This window comes from Oryza sativa, chromosome 6 (genome assembly GCF_034140825.1).
Source record: "Oryza sativa Japonica Group chromosome 6, ASM3414082v1".
Taxonomy (NCBI): domain Eukaryota; kingdom Viridiplantae; phylum Streptophyta; class Magnoliopsida; order Poales; family Poaceae; genus Oryza; species Oryza sativa.
The window spans coordinates 951805-973259 of NC_089040.1; the positions used below are offsets into that span (position 1 = coordinate 951805).

General features: G+C 42.5%; 2 protein-coding genes, 1 long non-coding RNA gene and 1 other non-coding gene across 6 annotated transcripts; all 4 read right to left on the bottom strand.

Moving 5' to 3' along the window:
• Window positions 1-970: 970 nt before the first annotated feature.
• LOC136351086 (uncharacterized) lies at window positions 971-5197 on the bottom strand. Its single transcript, XM_066311583.1, has 2 exons — window positions 4509-5197; window positions 971-2524 (listed from the first exon to the last, which is right to left on the bottom strand). The coding sequence occupies exons 1-2, from the start codon at window positions 4964-4966 to the stop codon at window positions 1225-1227; spliced, it is 1758 nt and encodes a 585-aa protein (XP_066167680.1). The 5' UTR covers window positions 4967-5197; the 3' UTR covers window positions 971-1224.
• Window positions 5198-6122: 925 nt separating this feature from the next.
• LOC136356941 (uncharacterized) lies at window positions 6123-7195 on the bottom strand. Its single transcript, XR_010742015.1, has 3 exons — window positions 7057-7195; window positions 6549-6639; window positions 6123-6256 (listed from the first exon to the last, which is right to left on the bottom strand). It is a non-coding gene; the product is annotated as an uncharacterized lncRNA (long non-coding RNA).
• A 1270-nt stretch (window positions 7196-8465) lies between these two features.
• Window positions 8466-15118, bottom strand: LOC9267527 (uncharacterized). 2 transcript variants are annotated; one of them, XR_010742013.1, is made up of 7 exons: window positions 14753-15118; window positions 13330-13434; window positions 13036-13212; window positions 12749-12847; window positions 12447-12549; window positions 12249-12296; window positions 8466-11538 (listed from the first exon to the last, which is right to left on the bottom strand). It is a non-coding gene; the product is annotated as an uncharacterized protein (transcript). The 2 variants fall into 2 exon arrangements; XR_010742014.1 differs by lacking the exon at window positions 13330-13434 and having other exon boundaries at window positions 8630-11538.
• Window positions 15119-15622: 504 nt separating this feature from the next.
• LOC4339910 (ruBisCO large subunit-binding protein subunit beta, chloroplastic) lies at window positions 15623-21081 on the bottom strand. Of its 2 annotated transcripts, none has more exons than XM_015787279.3 (15): window positions 20998-21081; window positions 19784-20008; window positions 19563-19688; window positions 18994-19131; window positions 18792-18887; window positions 18381-18623; window positions 18056-18290; window positions 17759-17928; window positions 17406-17483; window positions 17210-17281; window positions 16959-17063; window positions 16693-16785; window positions 16523-16615; window positions 15947-16070; window positions 15623-15845 (listed from the first exon to the last, which is right to left on the bottom strand). In XM_015787279.3, the coding sequence occupies exons 2-15, from the start codon at window positions 20000-20002 to the stop codon at window positions 15832-15834; spliced, it is 1806 nt and encodes a 601-aa protein (XP_015642765.1). In that variant the 5' UTR covers window positions 20003-20008; window positions 20998-21081; the 3' UTR covers window positions 15623-15831. The 2 variants fall into 2 exon arrangements, with proteins under 2 accessions (XP_015642765.1, XP_015642766.1); XM_015787280.3 differs by having other exon boundaries at window positions 21003-21069.
• Between the last annotated feature and the right edge of the window lie 374 nt (window positions 21082-21455).

Consider the following 21455-nt stretch of genomic DNA (forward strand, 5'->3'; position numbering starts at 1 on the left):
ATAAGCCCGGATGCATCCTTCGACAAAGGTATGGAGGGTATCCTCAAGGGTTCGACAGTTTACAACGGCTACTGCAAACCTTATCATTTGGCAGAAAAGTCATTAGGATGGCATCACAAATGATGCCAAAATCCATGTGTCTCTAACAGTTGATAATATCTATATTTTCATCCGAACAACAAAATAGCTAAAATTTATGGATAATCCGACTCCTGTGATAGCTATTTGAGGATATGAAGTAATGAATTAGCTAGTTGCAAAGTTGGAAAGTTGCTTTAGAAAAATATTCTAAAAAAATTATATAGAAAATTTTACACAAAACATGACGTTTAAGAGCTTGGGAAACGTGCAAATAAAAATTCAGAATAGAGATTTACTGAAAAAGAAAAAAATACATAGGATGATATAATTACTGAAAAAGAAAAAATACATAGGATGATATAACATGACCTATCCAGCATACCTAGCATAAGTTTTTTTTTTTATGTTTTATTTGATATAGAGAAATTATATAGGGATTTTATGTTTTCTTGTAAATTCTTGCTCTTGCGTTCTAAAAGAGCCCTTATCCAGGTTTCAAGAACACGAAATCAGTTTAAGCCTCAGTGCTCTTTCAGTTTAACCCTAAACCCTAACCCTAAAGAACCTGCTGGGCAAAGTTGAAAATTCAAAGGTAACTTCAAATAGAGTACAGGGAAAAAAAATAATAGAATTTGACCCGGAATAACAATGTTGCCTGGTACACCGGTCAGTTTCCAGCTCCCGGACTTATTTTTAATAATTCTTGTTTTGACAGGAAATAGTGACAATAGTATCTTGCATTTCACCCTCCAGAAATCAGGTGACAAGATTGCGCAAATTTGTTTGCACAATGCAATAGAAATATTATATAAGGGTTTTATTTCACTTTGACAATCACATTTTCAACAGAAAAGCAACCACGAAGCATGACTGCCAGAGAGAATTTCGGTGGCGATGAACAAAGAACCATATCATCAGTTACAATTGTCTTCCAAGCAAAGAATAACACATTAACAACTAGCACACTTCCTCTACCACTATGTCATCATCATCATGCATCCAAGGGGGGCAAAGCACCGAATTAACAGTGTCACTGAAACATGAACAAGAAAGAAACAAGAAAGAAGAACAAATCCCTCTCACAAACACAACCTCCACAGCAATTTTCCAATCTTTCCTTCCCACAAGCCCATTTAATCATCATCATACCCTCCCCCTTCCCTCGCCGGAATCGGCAACCGCACTCATGCCTTCCCCTTTCTCCATGCCCAGCCTCTTCTCGTCTTCCATTCCCTTCAGATGCCCAGCAGCCTTCAGCGCCCCGATGTTGCTCACATTACCAAAGATCAGAACAATGATGCCGAGGAAGCTGCCTAGGAACGCAGCAGCAAACGATCCTCCAGCACGCCCAGGCCCAGCGGATGCAGCAGCGAAGCCAATCATAGCACCAATGCAGCGTACAAATGCATACCACACCGCAAAAGCACCCTCCTTCCCTGGTGGCGAGGCATCGAGCAGCAGAATGCGACCAAATGAGTACAGCACACCATTGGCTGTGCTCTGGACAAGAGCGATCACAATGATGTGAGCGGCTCTCCACCTGTGGCTCTTGAAGTAGAAACCAGCACCAGACACAAATAGGCAGATGATGAACCCAAGCAGCTGCATGCGAACAGCATCAGCACGGATGATGATCTGGATTGGGTGCAGCAGCGGAAGTGAGATCAACGGGAACAGGAAGTAGAGTATCCAGAGCACGAGCACAAGGACTGGCTTGATGCAAACACCACCAATAGCATACAATGTGCCACTGGTGAAGATGCACATTGTGGCGAAAGATGAAAGGAACACTGCAACCAAGCTTCCGATGGCCTGTGGGTATCGCACAAGGGTCATGCTGTAGCTGAGCTTGGTGAAGAAGTTAGGCTCAAATGCTGTGGTGGGCGATGAGCTGCTGGGTCGGTTTGTGAAGAGACCATGGCAGATACCAATGAACCAGATAAGGCCACTGAAGATGGAGACGACCCAAAGGCCTGTGAGCTGGTCAGTGCGCCGAAGCATGTGGTACATGAAAGCAGCCATGAGCGCAGCCCCAATGCCACCAATGGCAGTGCAATACAGGGTGAGCTGACTGGCAGCAGCACGACGGCGAAGGACAAGGTGCTTGCCAGAGTCATGTGCTGCAAGGCCACGGATCATGAGTCCAAGATTGCGTGTATGCACAGCCTCAGCAACAATGATGGATGCACCAATGAACAGGATGTAGAAGAGGAACACCCAGACTGTCTTGAAGAAGCCAGTGAGGAGGCAGAAGAATGAGCCAAACGATGTCGCGGCAATGAGGATGAGCGACTGATACTGGCCACGGTCAAGGTGGTGTGCAGCCTGGGTGAGGATCGGAGCCGCAATGAGGATTCCAATCGCCCATGATAGGCCACTCCAGCCCAACGGGGACAGCCGGGATCCATCAATGGCAATCGAATGCTTGGTCAGCCTCTGGTACCTGCCAACATTTCACAAACTTGGTGTGACCATGATGGTTTGGTTGCATCACATGAACATGTACAGGTAAACATTGCATGCTATGAAATTTATGCAGTAAAAGCTTCCAGGGTGTACAAACAATGCGTGAACATAAACTGCAAGAAGCACATGCATTGCCTGCTGAAAGTCACCGTGCTAGAATTCCAGGGGTTCATACCAGATTAACCCGTTAAAAGATGGTAACTTTTGTGTGTTGAGGTGTCAACGTTGACACATTTAAGTAGCATCAACAATCTCCCTTGCAATCAAGGGCAGTTAGTTGGCCTGATGCAATTTAAGCATGCCATACTGTGGTGCACCTACCAGTTGGCTGGTCATGCGGCTAGCCCTCAACAGCATTTGGGGTTAAAGGCAAAATTGCAACGGTTTAGGGGCCTCTTTTCCTGTTCAAAAGAGAAAAAAATAAAAGGGAGGGAGGAGGGCAGGCCAAAGAGAATAGGCAAAAGCATGGCCCTGCTTTTGCGCACTCTTTTTCTTGGTTCTATCAAAAGTGAGACAAAAGCAATGTAACCCTCAGCTACACAAACTAGATCTATCAGCCAAGGAAATGAGCTACTACCATCTCCAGGGGTATATGGCACTGCATGGATCACAAAAGAAATTTTGCAGTACTACTAGTAGTTGAAATGAAATATGGCTAGTTATCTGAAGCATGGAAGCAAGTTTCACAGGCCATATTTAATGAGACACACAGGCCTCGGCTTGGGGTACCTCATAAATTTCATACTTATGGCTTCCACTGTCCATTCAGTACTACATTTTCGATCTCACCACCTAATGTTTCTCAACGTTCGGAAGATTTTTAAAACAAATTTACAAAGGCACCCCTAGGGATTTCTTGTTTGACCTTATCCTCCTCCCAAGAAATCTTGTCTCTCACAGTCACAAGAGCACAGCTAGTAGTAGTACAACAAAAAGAAACTGACAAAAAAAGATGCAGTTCATTACGTGTCTAGGTAGAGAAAATCTCAGGAAAAACGAAAATATATTAATAAAAGAGAAATGTGGGATGTGGGAAATAGCCTCACTGAACAATATCTAGGACCAAACAGTAGCATCTTTTGGAGCTTTGCACAAGAATCTCTTATCTGCTAATAATGGAGAGCAAAGAAACATGGAATCTCAGGAATCACGGGCTATTTCTTTTTAGGATTTTGCATATACGCCACATATAAAGTGCAGCCCGGAAAAATCCAATCTTTGAAGTACTATACACCAGTTTATTTTCACATTTGGGGTACCTTGAAGATGTGTGGGTAAAAGAGGTTAAAAAAAGGTGGAGTAGAGAACTACGAGTACAGATCACAAGATGAAGGACGATGTAAAGTTAAAACGAGCTCAAAACTTTCAAACCAAGAACAAGAGCAGAGAAGAGACTAGCAAGAAAACTACAGAGAAAAAAGAGTAAGTTTTTTTTTCCTAAGTGCACTATGCCTGTTCGTTTGATGTACAAAACAAGAAGCATATTTTAGGAAGACATCAGGTGGAAACTTCAAAAAGCGGAGACATAAGCTTGTAGAGGTCTTAAACAAGAGGAGCTAGAGAGGGGAAACACTAGGAAAGAAGAAAAACCTCACTGCAAGAGTCATCACTAGTCAAGTTGCTCAAAGTTCTAGTAAAAAGGAAAGAATAAATACTAATAGTACTACTTCCAGTGCAAACACAAGGGGGAAAAATGATAGTAACTTGGTAAATCTAGCTTAGCTCACACAGATGCAAGTATTTTTCTCAACCATTTTGAAGAGAGGAAAAAAAAAAGGAGTGAGAAAAATACACCCAGAAGAAAACAAAACAAATCACCAAGGAAACAAACTGAAAACCCCTTCAAAACTCAAACCAAAAAACCCCACCAAACCCCCTCAAAAAAACAAAGAGAAAACAGCCAAGAAGAAGTGAAAAGATTTGAACAAACAGTGGAGGGAAGGGAGCTGAGTCTCTCTTACATGGACATCTCATGGATGGAGCAGGTGGCGCCCTTGACGATGTACTTGGTGTCCGGGGTGAAGTCGGAGGCGGGGAAGGCGACCTGGGTGATGATGGCCGGGAACAGCACGGGGAGCAGCAGGTGGGTGATGAAGTAGGAGCAGAAGCCGTAGAGGTACCACCCGACGAGCTCCACCATGGCCGGCGGCTCCTCCGGCATCACGTACGCCGGCGCCGCCGGCTCCCTCCGGTACGCCTCCCTCACCACCTGAATCTCCCTCGTCGTCTCCTCCCCGGGCTGGGCGCCGGCGCCACCGTTGCCGCCGCCGTTACCGCCGCCGTTCTTGCCTCCTCCCCCGTTGCCGCCGTTCTTGGGGACGGCGGCCTTCTCCTTGGCCGCCGCCGCCTTCTCCTTGTCCTCCTTCTCCAGCGCCTCCCGCATGCTGCTCCGAGGCTGCGGCAATGGCTGCTCCGACATTGCGCCTCCTCCTCACCTCCTCCTCCTTTAAGCACCAGCTACCACAAGGACAAGAGAGAGAGAAAGAAGAAGCTCTCACAAGCTCTATGTGTGCGTGAGCCTTGTGAGAGCTATGAAGTGAGGTGGTTCTTTTGAGGAGAGTTCTTGGGTTTGGTTTTGGTTTTCGTTTCTTGGGCAAAACCAAGAAGGGAAGAGAGAAGCTTGTGTTGTGTGTGTTTGTACTAGTACTACACACACTACTGCTATGTGTCAATGTGTATATGTGTGTGTGTGTGTGTGTGTGTGTGTGGGGAAAAAAAGGTGGTGATGGCGGATTTGAAAGGTTGGAATGAAATGGGGTTTTGGGGGGAGCTGGAAGGGAGTGAAGAGAGAAGTGGAGGGCCTTGTGCTTGTGCCAATGGAGCCAACCAATGGAGGGGCAGTTTTATGGGGGTGGGATCTGCTAGGGGGACCAAGAGAGGGTGGACACTGTTTGGTGTTGATGAGTTGGCCTAAGTCCCTCCTTCCTCCTTGGTTGGGCTGGGAGGTTATGACTTGTGAGTTGTGACTTCATCCCTTGTGATTTGGTGACGTTTGTTTTTACATATGGCCAAATGTTTATGGTGGTAGTTGCAGCCGTATTAGGGTGTTCTTTGGTGGTTTTGCGATTTTATGCAGTGAGGTGAAATACTAGAGATATTGGTGTGTTGTGAAAATATACCAGGTACTCAACACGTAGCTCGTATATAGCATATTAGCAGCACATGAGACGAAATAGTTCACAAGGTTGGTATCTTCTAGAATAGTGACCACCACATATGCTTGGGTTTTTATGGATCATATGCATAAGTTCAAGAGTAGAGTTGGTCAATCTTGTAGTTATCAAACGAGATGAGTTTGAATGGTTGGCAAAAGGGACATCTGCCCTGTCTTCTCGTATCGATTATAGAAGATCATAAAACTAGTCATTTTAACATAGCTATAATCACTTGTGCTTGTTAATGATTAAATATAAACCTATTGCATTAAAGATATCATCAAATTATAATACAATATAGTCATCTTTCATACTACACAACACCCCTTTGTATTGTAAAGCGCATATCCTTATTAATCATGTCTGGCTAGCTAAATTTACCATACAACATGTTTACATCCCTTATAAAGTTATAATAGTATGTTTTGTTCCAGGAGGAAAGCAGTGATTGTTTTAGGGGGGCATGGATGGGGACCCATAGCATTTCCTGGTAAATAGAGACATGGGCCTTTGGATACCTGGCCTCATTTCCCTTGCCCTATCTCCTAGGAGACCTGCACCCAGGAGGGGTCACTGGCTCACTGATTAGAGAATTGCAAGTTTTTACTACTAGCTGGTTTACAAAGAAAACAGCCTTCTTGCACTTGCACCTCTCCTCTTGACCTGTGTCCATCACTCCATGCCTCCCTGGCATGGAGCCATGGGAGGATAAGGGTTTTACAACCATCTCCCCTTTCATTTTCCTACCCATTTTTTTTTCTGTTTTTCCTACCCATTTTCTTCATCAGAACCCACTTTCTGAGGCCAAGTTTTGTTTTCCAGAGAAAAGCTTTGATGGATGCTTACCAGTTAGCATGCTTGCTGGGTTGTCCTGGCCTGGCGAACGAACACGCACGGCCCTCATCAGTCCATGACGGCGACCACCTCCCTCTCTTCCCTGTCATGACATAAAACCAAGCAATTATATCAAACATCGCTTGCAATAACATCACAAGCATTACATTACATTACGAAGCAGGCATGCGAGTACAGATAAAATGTTTTCAGTTCGCATCAAAACGTATTGCTGCGGACAGCGATACGCCCGTGATGCGATCATCAGCATGTCACCAGCAATGAGCCATTTTCATGAACAACATGGATGTTTTAGTATATACTAATAGGAGTACAGACACATAAAAGGGAATCGGGTTAAGATTTCGGCGACAATGACCCGCGCATTATTAGAGATGTTACAAGCAATGTACTACAGGAGTAATAAGTGCCTTTTAGGATCATGCAGTTGGATTTCATGTGAAACATCTTCCAATGGAACTGGAAAAAATGAAAGTGAATTTGAGAGTCTGGTTTTCACCTTACCTTACCCCCATTCAGTCCACTCAGTTAAGGGCCTACCATGTGTGCAAACATGCACTGTGGCCAGCAGCCTGCTCACATGTTAGCTCAAGCTAAAATCTGTCCTCCATTTGCCCTGATTGAAGCAAGAAGCTACTACCATTGTACAGCAGGGATCCTGTAGAAAAAAAATGTACAGCAGAGAAAAGGACCACCCTCCAAGCCCAAAAATGGCACCCATACTCATCTTTTCCTTCCAGCTTGTGTGCTCTCCACAGCAATAAATCTCGGATCATTTTCACATAACAGAAAGTAAACAGATGAAAATTATCTGATCTGGTAAAAGAACATGCCTAGCTTAGTACCAGTGTTAGTGCTGTTGCTTAACAGCTTTCCAGTAAGTCATGAATATCATATATCCTGATTCTTGGACCAACTCAATCAACGGGCAAACAAGCCAGAGCCTAAACAAGGTTGGAAAGAATCCTCAATGAAATAAAGCAAGTCAATCACTTTGTGAATGGCACACCATATATCCAGAGAGAAAGTAAACAAAACACAGAAAAGGATCATTAGGGAGAATTAAATAAGGGATAATTGATCCCTGTATCTAATACTACTAACTGACATAACTATAATAACTAATAGTATTTGCAGTTGCTGAATTTTTGTTGAGGGTCCAAGAAGAGAGCTTTGGTGTGCCTTTACAGAGGAGGCGTCTCGGATGCCAACAGAGCAGAAAAGAGCGGCAATGATGCTGGCATGCCCGCAGCAGCCAGCCCAGCTTAGCTTTGAGCTTTCTTCTTCGTTCCCGGGCGACCCTTTTGACTTGGAAGCTGGATTGGAAAACCCTCTCCCCTCTCACCTTTTGCTCCCCAAAACTTATCATTATTTTCACAAAAGGCCCCTCCTCCCTCTTGCACACACACTCTCCCTCTCACACACACACACACTCACTAGCTTTTGCCCTACTAATCATATGCAACCCCAGACAGCTGTTTTTGCTGTTCCCCATGACCCAAAGTACTACACTACCCTATTTGCTTAAAGAAAAAACTAAAGATAAAAAACAATGCATATCCTCCTCCCTTGCAACAATCTCTGAGAGAAAGGATAATGGTGAGCTATAAGCAAGCTAAATGCTTATGTGGAAGAGATAAAGAAAAGTGGGGAGTGATGGCTCTCATGCAAGAGCTAGCTCCACACAAGCTCCAAGAAATAAGCATTAAATTCATAGAGAGATAAAGAGAGAGGATGAAAAAAAAATAAAGCTAACCTTATAGCTAACCTATTATACATGTTAGCTTTAATATTGGCTTATAGTAAGTAGTGGGTTGTACTACTAAACTTGCTCTCAGTAGCTGTCCTTTGCATGAGCATGGGTAGAAGATTGCTAGCAGCAACATTGGAGGTTTTTTTTTTCTCTTAGTAATTGATTAGCCAGGCTACACACTACTCTGTATATATGTATATCTGGCCGGTAGTGAGTAGGTAATGTACATGTGGGAGTTTTTCTCCTACCTGTGCTTTGGTTTGCTCGATGGATAATATTGCAGAACTTTCTCTGCAAGATTGTTTTTCTTTTTTTTCACCTTTTTGTGCAGGTCAGGGTCACCTCCCAACTCGACAATTTCAGTTGGAGAAGCATTACAATTACATGTTGGCTGCAATCATGACTGATAGCTCATGCGGCATGTATTAACATCCCCCGCTGGAACCAACTGAACTAGTTTAGGTAGGAGTATTGTAAGACACAAGATAAACACATCAATGGTGTGAAATATACTCCTATATATTCCTTTTGAAGATACTAGAAATGCATGGATTTTACATGAATGGATGAATGTAACAACTTTCTGAAAATTACCATGTGCCAAAGGAGCCTAAGTTACATGGCTACATGCATGATTTGCTTACAAAGTTAGTAAAACATCACATTCCAGTATTATACTAGGCTACTACAAGTAGATGGAGAGTACTTTTGGGGCCACCACCCAATTCTATGTATGTGGATGTACTCCTGTGTACAATTCCGTATGGATCGCATTAGACCATACTACTACACTGTGAGAAGATATTGCAGGAGGGAAATGAATACTCTTCTCCAGTATTGTTTGTCCCTTACCAACGGCCAAAACTGACACAAGCCGTTCGTTCCAGCTCAAAGTACAAAGTGCACAATACCCAGGTGGCACCAAAGATTGGCTTTCAGAGATTTTCGCCGCATCAAGAATATCCCTAAGAATTGACCAGCTGGAGTTTTGTGGTTGATTTTCTATTCAGTTGTTGAGAGAGATTACAGCATAAAACGGTGGGCACGAGCACTTTGTACTGGTGTATAGCAATGATATGCCAGTTGTACAGCTGTGTGATAGCAGTACACTGTTAAATTAGTTGTGTGGCTAACTTAGAAGGTACCCATGCTTTGGGGTTGGTTAAATATTTTATGATGCCAACACCATTTTCACTTCACAGGTGTCACATATTGGCATTTGCGTTTTGAGGCGGCAATTGCAATTTGCAAATGACAGAATCATTGCACACGCACATTATTAGTTGGGGGATAATCTACAACTACATTCATTTGTTGGTGGGATATGTCTAATGCACTACTGATTCAAAAATCATGGCTGGTAAAATAGTATATCTTGGGGTAACTGAAATTTCTATTCAACTCTGTGCATAGAAAAAAAAACTAACTGTGTGTTTAGTTTCTGAAATTGGAGAGAAGTTTGGGGAAAGTTGGTAGTTTGGAAAAAAAAGTTGGGAGTTTATGTGAGTAGGAAAGTTTTGGATGTGATGTAATGGAAAGTTGGAAGTTTGGGGAAAGTTTGGTGTGAACTAAACAGGGCCTAAATTCCCCTGTAGACTTGAACAGACATTTAATTCTTCCCCAAAAGGTAGGAAAGTTGCAAAGATTGGAGGTGCAAAAGTAATGAGAAAAAAAAACACCAGCAAATTCAAGTATAATCACCCATCTCCACCACAGAGATATTCCTCAATCCTTGCCCTTTTTCCTCCATCTTGTTTGGTTAAAAAATTTTTTCGCAAGTAGACCCCGGGCCCAAGAGTACAGCGAGGCACCAAATAGGCAAAGTCATACAGCCCCAGCCAGCCAGGTCACACACACAGAGGCAGCGTGCAACGGCGCTAAACTACAGGTGCCAGTGAGGCAGAGAGAGAGAGAGAGAGAGAGGGGTAGTAGTACAGTACACAGCTTTTTATGCAGGCATCGAAGAGGGAATATTAATGGCCGGCCGTTGGCCTCTCCTCTTCTCTAGGATGAAGAAGAAGATCACATTTGCACGGAGCGTGGACGGCCACCTTCCACCCCTAGGCCGGCCGACCCGGATCTTGTGTTTTTTTACTATTCTTGTATTACTACTGCTACTATAGTGGTAGACTTTGTTTACAATCCATCAATTATTTTACTAACCTTCACAAACAAAATACTACTAGCAGTAACGTTATACTACTACTACATCTAATGCACGGCAGCACAGGTCTAATAAGTAGAGTCATACTGTCAGTGCAAGGAGTGGTTACCAACCACAAAGACCCAAAACAACGGTCACTATATGCATACGCAGACATAATGTAGCAGTATCTATATGTGTGCTTGGGTTGCCTTACAGTAAAAGTACAATGGTTTGGACTTGGAGCAAACGGTATTTTCTTTTTGTCTAAGCACGAAAGAGCTCAAGAGGGTTTTTGGAATTTCCTTCCATGCTCCAGGTAAAAAAGGTCAAGGAGATGGATGGATAGCCAGGCCCCCCACTGTGAATTTGCCTTTGCTAGTTTACCACTGCTACTGCTACCTCCCAACTGCTGGCACTGGTGAAAATTTGCAGCTGTGCAGGCGCACGCAGAAACAAGCGAACACGCAGCCAAGCAGAGGGGGGCATCCTATGTGTGTGTGACAAGCCAAATGCGCACGCACCTGTTTAAAATTCCGGGCCTTACATAATCACAGACTTCTCTTGAGTATCCAATGAACCCCTCACCCCCATTTTACTTTACTTTCTATCCCTATGTTAAGTTGAAAACTACTCCTATTTGGCATCAAGTATTCTTTTACTGAAGGTTAAAGAAAACGCTACACCCATTCATGAAATCACTTCACTTAGCTACGGGTGTAGTGTTGCTAAGTGCAGCCGTCCTATCTGTATGTAAGCAAAAGATTTAGTTGCCACAGTTTCACAGAAAAGCCAAGTGCCGTTGCTCAATCAGAATCCATATTCTGCAACGTGGTATCCCTATGCTAGATTTGCAAGATAGCACAGTCAAAGGCGTGCATGGGATCAGGTGCAGAGATTACCAGAGCTAGCTGCCATTGGTTTGCAGGTTGCAGAAGACCAGGTGTACGTTCTCGCTCTCTATGGCGTCGACAACCACGTCTCAACTCTCAAGCCAGGAATGTCTTAATTTGCCACCAATGCAGAATGCTCCAAGCGACACCTCAACTCACCGCCTATTATGTTCCTTTTGCAAAAGTAACTCTCTAAGCACAAATAATAAGTAAAAAGATTTAGGGTATGGATATGTAAGTGAAAGGTTAATGTTTCGTACTATCAAACATCTTAAACTGACCAAGAAAACACTACTACGGGGCTAATGAGTAATGAGCTCATCAGAATGAAAAATAAAATGACTAATAAAAGAAAAAGGAGAAAAATAGTTAACAAAAATTATTGTGAGTATTTGAGCATGGCTTAAATGAAATGATAAGATCCATACAGTAACCAGGAACTAGAATTCATCAAATAATGGCATGCCTTAGAGCAGGTACAATAGAAGGCTATAAACTAGCTGTAAACATATTTTAAAAAGATAAAAGAAGATAGAGAAAAGCAGCAGACTATAGATTTGTAGCCAGCTACAGCACGGACTCCAAAACGTAATGTGCGTATGGTAGGTGGGACCAGATATTAATAGTATAGTAAACAAATATTATATGAATTGGCTATTAAATTGACTATATATGAATTAGAGCTAGCAATGGACTATACTATAAAACTTGCTCTTAGTGGGGTCAATAGTCCCAGCAACCATTAAGTCCTCGTACTTGCCAGTAGCAGCATTAAGTTGTCATTAGCAAGAACCTGACTGTAGAGATCTAATAGTATTATTTTCAGTAGTACGCAGCCGCATAATATTGAATCATGCATTAATAATGCTTGGAGTAACTAAAATGGTGTTCAAACTTCAAACCTTTTCAGGGATTATACTGAAGGCCTTCCTTACAATTTCAACCTCAACCTACAGGAAGGGCGATACGATCTGTTGTTAATTGACCAAAAAGGTTCTACAATATGCCACCATGAAAATAATCTCCACCAAAGAAAATAAGATGAACCCATAAATAATCACTTTCGATGTGTCGCAAAAATGATAGCTTCATTCACCCACCTTCTGCTAATCATTCTCGAGATTCTATGATGAAGTCAACTTTAGATGCCAGCCTCAAAAGAGTATAGACACCAGCAACAGCAATAGCTTTCTCCACTGCATCCTAGCAAGAAAGCAAACAACTAACTGAATTAGCAGTGGATTACAAAAGAAAGTAGTGCAACTAAGACAATAATGCAGTTCATAAAAGTGCCAGAAGTATATGAACTGACACTGCTAAATGCTGACACAGGGAATTTGACGGCTGATGAACAATACATGCACCACGAGTGATGGATTGAAGATCTAAAAAGAACATTCACCTTCTGATATGGACTATAGTGGGTACCAACCATAACACTTCCATTGCATTCAAAGCATCTTCCACCCAAAATTTCTTCTCCTTTGAGCTCACTTTCAGCCTGCATGCCAATCGTAGTAATAAGTGCAAGCAGGAAGATCAGAAATTGAGAAATATAGATACAGAATCTGACTGAAAGAGTGTAGGGGGGGGGGGGGTTAGAGTGTATCTCCACTTGACTATTCACATTACATAGAGTTGTATTCTTGAAAGAAAAAAACAGTATATAGATGTTGAAGCTCATATCACCTCCAATTGGAAAGTGATATCATCCAGGTTTTCTTGCAGTCTCCATACTCCGATACACTTCCAATCTTATTGGCCACAAGGACTGGATTGAAACAGTGTCCTGATCAATATTACCAGCAATTAACAGAACTGGATGCCCACATTTTATGCCATTTTCCAGAATACTGATATCTGCGACTAAGCAATTGGAAGATAATACCAGTTAGACGATAATATCGTAGTTTTCATGCTCAACTGATCTATTTTTCACTAACTATTACAAACTATGGAGAATAACCCAATCAAACTGCCTACCATCACCAACAGAGGTTATTTTCAGCACATAACCATGCTCATAGCCTCTGATCATGTTGCCAATCCTATATACATTGTGACATCAGCAAGCACATTGTTTCGGACCTGCAACACCACCAGATTCCGATAAACTGAATACAATTTTTTGTTTCTACAAAGTAGATACGAGTACTAGAGCAGGATAACAGAATCATTCATAAGTTCACAGGATAACAGAAGAGGCATAAAGCCATCTGGAACAGATCGACTTAAATTAAGTGCTGATGCAGCACATAGTGTAAGCCTCATACTAGACCTAAAACCAGGCTGGCATCAAGTATGCCGGAAGTAGTCACATTTGCCTCACGGAATTAAGGGAGTACTTGGGCAGCAAAAGTTAGACGATTGGCATAAAAATATACCTTTAACTAGAGGTACAGATTTATTGGTTTACCATAAATAAGAATCTACATGATCGGACATCTATCTGTGTTTAGTGACTAGTGCTTCTGCAGTTTGGTGATATCACAAGTAGTCTACTGAATTAACTCCAGCAGTATCCGCCTACTGAAAATCAATTTCATTTTATTTTGTAAACAGAATAGTATTTGATGTAATGCCTTGTATATCAACGCCGTCAGAAATCATCTTGTAGGCAAGCATAGCTGAATCTCCTTAGTGGCAAAAACAAGATCGTTCGTAAGCTCAACCTTTTGCATTGGAAAGCATTCCTTTAGTCTCTAATTGGGATCACAATGAAGTGTCAAAGACGATGTTCTGTCACCGCCAAGAACAAATGTTTAACACGACATATCACTTACGTAAGATAGACAGACCATGTTAATACAGCTATAGCCTATACTGTTGACTACAGAGGAGATACAGTAGAGTAATATATTAAGTGAGATTATGCAGGAGATGCAATAGACAGCAGATAACGCAATGGAGAATGAAACAAACAAAACCAAGTAGCAAATACATGTGCTGTGTCAAAAAGTTCAGACGTATGACTACCATGTACAATGTTCAGAGACACTGACCAGGAGAAGTCATCAGAAGTATCAAACAATCTACCGGTGCTTTTCAGGAAGCAAGGACAACCTACTAGTGACGGCTTAACTAGAAAAATAGCACCAAAATCCATCTCTTAACTAGAAAAATAGCACCAAAATCCATCTCCTCAGAAATTAATTGTAGGTACTGGCTACACGTACGACATACACATCCAAATGCTAACAGCGGAGGGTGCTAGAAAGCATAAGCCGCAGTTAAAAATCCTGGGAGGTAAACTGCAGCTTATATAACCCGAAATAGAGTAGACATAGACAAATCAAGATCAACAAACTGAAAGATGCTTAGGATCGGCCAGACTGAGTAAAACGAAGCAATTCCGTACAGGAATTAAGTGGAATGGAATGAAGTGGAGGTCGCGGAATAAACCAACCAGTTGATCGCCCGTGCCCTCCCGGCTTCGGTCGATCGGTGGGATACCCGGATCGGATCGCAATTGTGCCCAAAAAAAAATCCCGCGAGATCATTCACCGAGATGGAATCCATCCAACCATTCACAAACACAAGGGTTGATAGGGCTAGGGAAGGCGACTGGAGGTGTCAGGGTGCTAGGATTTAAGGAGGAGGGGATGAATATGGCATGGAGCGGCGGAGGCTGGCCGGACGGAGTAGTTCAAATTCACGCCGCCGGCCAGGGAGGAGGAGGAGGAGACGCGGGGCGGCGGCGGCGGCGAGAGCGAGATTTCTGTTTCGCGGGGGAATCGATCGACGAGCTCTCCTCTTGGGTTCTAACTGACATGTGGGCCCCATGTTCAGTGACTGCCTTTTAACCTCTCTCTCGACGAGAACTGATGGAGCGCAATAGTTTTTCTACTGAACTAAAATTAATTTGCGTGTGTTCTTACAGCATTAGAGAAAACGGATTTGGTATATGGCATTTGATAGAATACTCATCCGATTTTTTTTCTCTTAACGATACCTTCTCTCGCTCCGGCGACGTCCGATGAAAGGTCGCCGGCGGTGAAAGAAAAAGGCCCTACACTAGCGGTGAAAGGTCGCCGGCGGCATCTTTATCAGTCATCGGTCCGTGTAATAATACAGGAGTTCATCGGATATTGCTGTCATCACAAACGTATACTCGCATGAAATTCTTACTGATGCACACGAGTCACCAGACAAAGCATGAAGAGTTGAAGACGTGCAAGCCCATGCTGCGCTGCTTTGCCTGCCTGCCAAGAAAATGCTGTAGGAAATTACGCCAGAAATGGATGAATGTCAACGGTAAACCCCAGAGAGCATGAAATCTTTCAAATATCTTCCTTCGTAATTTGACAGCCGTTCCAGTTACACCACAAATTTTGCTATAGTGACCCTGTTTATTTCACTTCCCATGGGAACAAATCAAATTGTCTCGAAACTACTCAAATCTCACCAAAATTCAGATTCAAGCCTACTACCCAAAAATTGACGGCCAGTGACCTTCCCGGAGAACAAGTAACTGTAACTTAGTCATCAGTACCCGTAGCCTGGACAGAAAGAGACGGAGCAGATTTAAAGTTAGCAACAGTTCAGGGAGTGTTTGATCACATGAAATTGAAGTGTAGTGCGTTTGGCCAATATCATTTACCGGAGTTGTCCATCGGGTTGGTGACGGGCGCAGGCTCAGGCTCCTTGATCTCGACGACGACGACATCCGATGTGAGGAATGTCTTGGCCACCGACGCAGCATGCTCAAGACAACATCTCACCACCTGTTGCCCATCATCAGGAAAGCATAGTCTTTAGCTCATCGCAGTTCTCATGAAGCATGGTAGGGAAAAGGGAATCAACAATCGTAGTGTGTCAACCATGTGCAAGGGCTACAGTCTAATTCTATGTTCTTTTACTTGTGTTCATGCTTTTCCTTTAGCGTTTCCCAAAGTTAATTTCACTCTCTTGCAGTAACTAAATCAAACCTAGCAAATTGTATGGTGCATCCAATTCAATCTTTCTAGGACCACAACACTAAGCCTTGGATCTAGAACCTTCATTAGAAACTACTAACATCAACACAAAACAATGGCTGTATGTGTAAGAACTGAAGGGTGAACACAAAAGTAACTGCACAGTCCACACTGCTATAATTATTTCAGCTAAAATATAGGGAATCCACCAATCTAAATTTTTATGCAAAAATATCGGAAATCAATGGGGAGCAACAGACCTTAGTGGGGTCAATGATACCAGCAGCCATCAAATCCTCGTACTGTCCAGTTGCAGCATTGTAACCAAACTTGAAGTTATCGTTAGAGAGAACCTGGTAAAACATCATCTTTTATGTTATTCAGATGTACATGTGAACATATGATTTTCTGTTAGTGAACAAGATCTAACCTTCTCGGTAACAACGCTTCCATTAACACCAGCATTCTTAGCAATCAATTTAAGCGGGTAGCTCAGCGCTCTCCTTACAATTTCAGCTCCAACCTAAAAAGTTCAAGCAATACATACAACAAGTCAATTAGAAAGGACAACAAATTCGAGATGGTCATTTCTAACCCATATACATAGTAGCAGGCACAAAAACAGAACTTTTGAGAGATGAGGTTTATAGAACACTCGAACAAAAACAATGAATAAAGTAGATCATGGTTGTAAACCTTCTGCTCATCATTCTCCAGGTTGTCCTTGATGGCGTCAACTCTAGCTGCCAGTCTCAGAAGAGTGCACCCTCCACCAACAACAATACCTTCCTCAACAGCAGCCTGACAAAGAGGAAGCGGTTTAAAGATCCAAAGCCAGAAGAACGTTGATATCAACTCAGTGAGCAACAAACTACCTTAATTTTTCTTCCTTAAGAAGCAAACATTAATCTATTTCTATCTCAAAGCAGTTATAACAACAGACTAACCTTGGTAGCATTTAGGGCATCCTCAACTCTCAACTTCTTCTCTTTTAGTTCGGTCTCTGTTTGTGCTCCCACCTATCAAAAGTAACAAAACTTGGATTACGACCCACATAACCACATCTATCTATCTTTCCAAACAAAGAACCAAGAAAAAGAACAGATACAGATAACATGGCATTTTGTCCATTTCTTATTATACCTGAATGACTGCAACACCACCAGCAAGCTTTGCAATCCTCTCATTGAGCTTTTCCTTCTCGTATTCTTGTTCGGCAGCCTGCAAATTGGATAGATAAAAAAGCAATCAGGAGCAGGACTGATGCTTTTCTTTTCTTGTACAAACAACACATTCAATATACAGCCTCATAATAGAGAAAGCTTTCAGTTTGAAACCAGATGAAGCATGTAACCAATCAAGCTACATTTCCAGATATGTACAGTCTATAACTAGATTAAAGAAATGGTGGAATATAGAACCACTATTGTGCCAAAAAAAAAAATTTGCGAGGCACTATTGTGCCAAATTAACCATGGTAAACAGATATAACATACCTCGATGAGATTTTTTATTTGTGCAACCCTCTTAGTCACTTCTTCCTGTGTACTGCCATCACCAACAATTGTTGTTGACTCTTTGTTAAGGACCACCTTTGCAGCCGTTCCTAAAACTGATTTGTCTGCCTTGTCAAGTGACAGCCCAACTTCATCCCTGATTACAGTTGCTGCAGAGAAAAAAAATCATTATAAATAAGCAGCATTAATCATCCAGCCAGATGCTCCAGAATCATCATAAATAAGCAGCATTAATGATCACCCAACCAAATGCACCAGATCGCAAGTCCACCTCACCTCCAGTTAGAATGGCAATATCATCCAAGTACTGGGTCTTGCGCTCACCAAAACCAGGGGCTTTGATAGCGGCAATTTTCAATGACCCTCTAAGCTTGTTGACAACAAGAGTAGCAAGAGCCTCCTGCTCAATATCCTCAGCAATTATCAGAATTGGGTATGCACCTCTTATGGCCTCCTCCAAAACATTGATAAGATCCCTTGCGTTGGTGATTTTTTTGTCCACCAAAAGAAGCTGAAAAATAGTGGAAACATAGTGCAATAAGAAACTGAAACAGATTAAAGCAGCATACAGCAGGGGTATGTGTGCTCAGGCTGAAGCTACCTTGCAGTTCTCATATTCTGCAGACATTTTCTCGCTGTCAGTTACAAAATACGGGGAGATATAACCACGTTCAAACTGCATTCCCTCCACAACATAGAGATTATTCTCAGAACTTCTCCCTTCTTCAAGGGTAACCACACCCTTCCTGCCAACCTTGCTCATAGCCTCTGCTATCATATTACCGATTTCATAATTGTTGCCAGCACTGACTGCAGCAACATCCGCAAGCTCACTGTCTTCAACCTAAAGCAAGAAAATGTTTTTTATAAGTAGAACAAAAAAAAGCATATACTACATAGATAAATCATCTGATTTGACTCAGTCTAGCTAAGCATTGTTGCAACAAACACCAGGTTGCCACAACCACAACTAAAACATTCTGAAAGCATTAGAGCCTGACGATTATTTTACCTCCTTTGACAATTTCTTTAGCTCTTCAACTAGTGCTTTCGCAGTTTTCTCGATACCACGTGTAATTTGCACAGGATTGGCACCAGCTGCAACGACCTGAAAAAGAGCAAATGAATTATTTTCACTTAGTTCACAAATTAACGACTCTTAACAGATTGACCATACAAGTAATAGAGGTCTCATGTCTCAACTAATAGCATACCTTAACACCCTCAGCAATCAGCCCCTGAGCAAGCACAACAGAAGTAGTTGTGCCATCTCCAGCTAAATCATTGGTCTTTGCTGCTGCTTGCCTAACCAACTTAGCTCCAATATTTTCAACAGGATCCTCCAGTTCAACCTGCAGTACAGAGATCGTTACTTGAAAATTCTGCTCAAATTCTGGAACTAGGTTACACAGATAATCCAGAAACCTCCAGTTGACTTGTTCAATAAGAAAATAAAATTGAAAAATTCTTTATATCATGACTAAAACAAATGGTGCACAATCACTATAGTTAAGTCAATGACCAGCTATCAAACTTTAGTTCATCTTGTCAGAGGATCATATATTAGAACCCACAAAGGTAATTATGATAGAACATGGTGTGCAAAAATGCAACCAGCAATAGTAAACAGAAATACACTTGCGCATGAAACTTGTGAGCAAATGTGCAGACTGTTTTACTTTTCAAAACAAACATTTTTTTTCTGTGGAAGTATAGCATACAGCAAACAAGCAAATTGTAAGGAAATTCAATGCTATTTGACGCAATAAACACTGTAATATACCTCTCTTGCAACTGTAACACCATCATTGACAATCCTAGGGGACCCATACTTGCTCTCCAAAACAACATTCCTTCCCTTTGGTCCCAGTGTAACTCCAACAAGGTCAGCAAGCTTGTTTACTCCAGTCTGACATGTAGAAATAACTAATGAGTGCCTGGTCAAGGCTAAGAATCATAGTGACCAAAATTTGATAAGATGTGTCCAAGAACTTTGGAGCTCACCTGAAGCTTCTTGATAGCCGAGCCATCCTTGTTGAAGTACAACTCCTTGGCAGCTTTTACCCTGAAGTTGCACTTCCTCTGAAGGCGTGCATTGCGTGGTCGGCTGGCAACAGAAACAGATGACACCGAAGATAGAGAAGATGGCTTCTTGTCTGATACAATTCCGGTTGGCGCAGCCATGAGGCCAACCGTAGAAGTGGCACCGAATGTTGAAGCCATGATTTCCTGTTCAGCAATGACAACATTAACATGGAGCAACAATCATAAGCATGCTTAAGCTTCTATTCAGAAAATGGAAGCTGAGGTGGAGGTCCCACATGAAAGTTCATGTATTGCCAACCAAAGCTAAGAGCTTAAAATTGTTGTGCATTCTGTGCAAATGTATTTTCCAAGCTAAACATAGTTTTGTGCTCTCTCTGCATATTACCACATATTATCATTGACTACATCTCTTACAGTGTCAAGGTAGAAGATTAATTAACAACTGGACTTCAGGGTATATTACAGTGAGTTGATAACCTGCATATGTATGAGATAGCTAAAACTGAACGAAAAAGAGACCAACTAAAGCATCTCTGCTGCCAGGATTCCTTCTCGAATATCATGAATGGCCAACCAATACATTCTAGCACTTGAAACTACACCTTCAAATTTAAATGTTTGCCATTCAACCACCCTAACAGTTACGTCAGCTTCAAATGGCTGGCCATCACTAGCATACATGAAAACACTAGCATTCCAACTGCCAAACAGAATATCGCATGCACCCTCCTACTCCACTCTACTTGGCTGAATTAGAACACCCCATGCCAAAAGTCACAACCAGACGAACAGAACGCTGGAGCCAACAACATTCTGTAGTCCCCGTGCTAACTAAACCAACAATTTCCACTGATACATTCTGTAGTCCCCGTGCTAACTAAACCAACAATTTCCACTGATATAACAGTTCTAGCGCAAAATTAGCCCGCACGAGCAACCATCAAAAGGCCCCCCTCAAAACCAAGCGGGGGGCGCGACCTCGAGCTCTCCGCCCCCCACGAATCGCGCGGCGAGAACTATCCACCGAATCCTCCAACCACGCGGCAACCGAATCGTGCGGGGGTCAACACACCACACCCCACCACGTCGCCACCGGAAGAGGGAGAACCCAGCGCCCCGGGGCGGGGAGGAGCGGCGGAGGTGGAGGAGGAGGGGATAGGGTTTGAGCTCACCTGACCTCGCGGAGGGGAGAGGAGAGGATAAGGCTGCGACCTCGGGGAGGGTTGGGTTGGGGCGCTGCGGGTGAGGAGGGGTTTGGGGGAAGGGGGAGGGGAAGGGATGAGGTCTTAAATACACGCCAGGGTTTTGCAAAAGCGCTTGCTACCTTTCTGTCTGACCCCCTGAATAAGGGTTTATTTGCATTTAAAAAATTACAAAAATATGCACCGTTAAACCGTTTAAGAAGTGTGCATTATATTAGAAATTAAACATAGTCTAAGTGTGATCATGTTGTCAGTCTCTCGTGCATGCAAAACATGAGTATTGACTTCTTTTCTTATTGGGAGAATTGATTGTGAACTACTTCCTTCGTTCTAAATTATAAGATATTTTGGTTTATTTATCTCTCGTCTAGATTTATTCACACCCATATAAATTTGAACAAACACCTCATAATTTGAAACAAATAAAG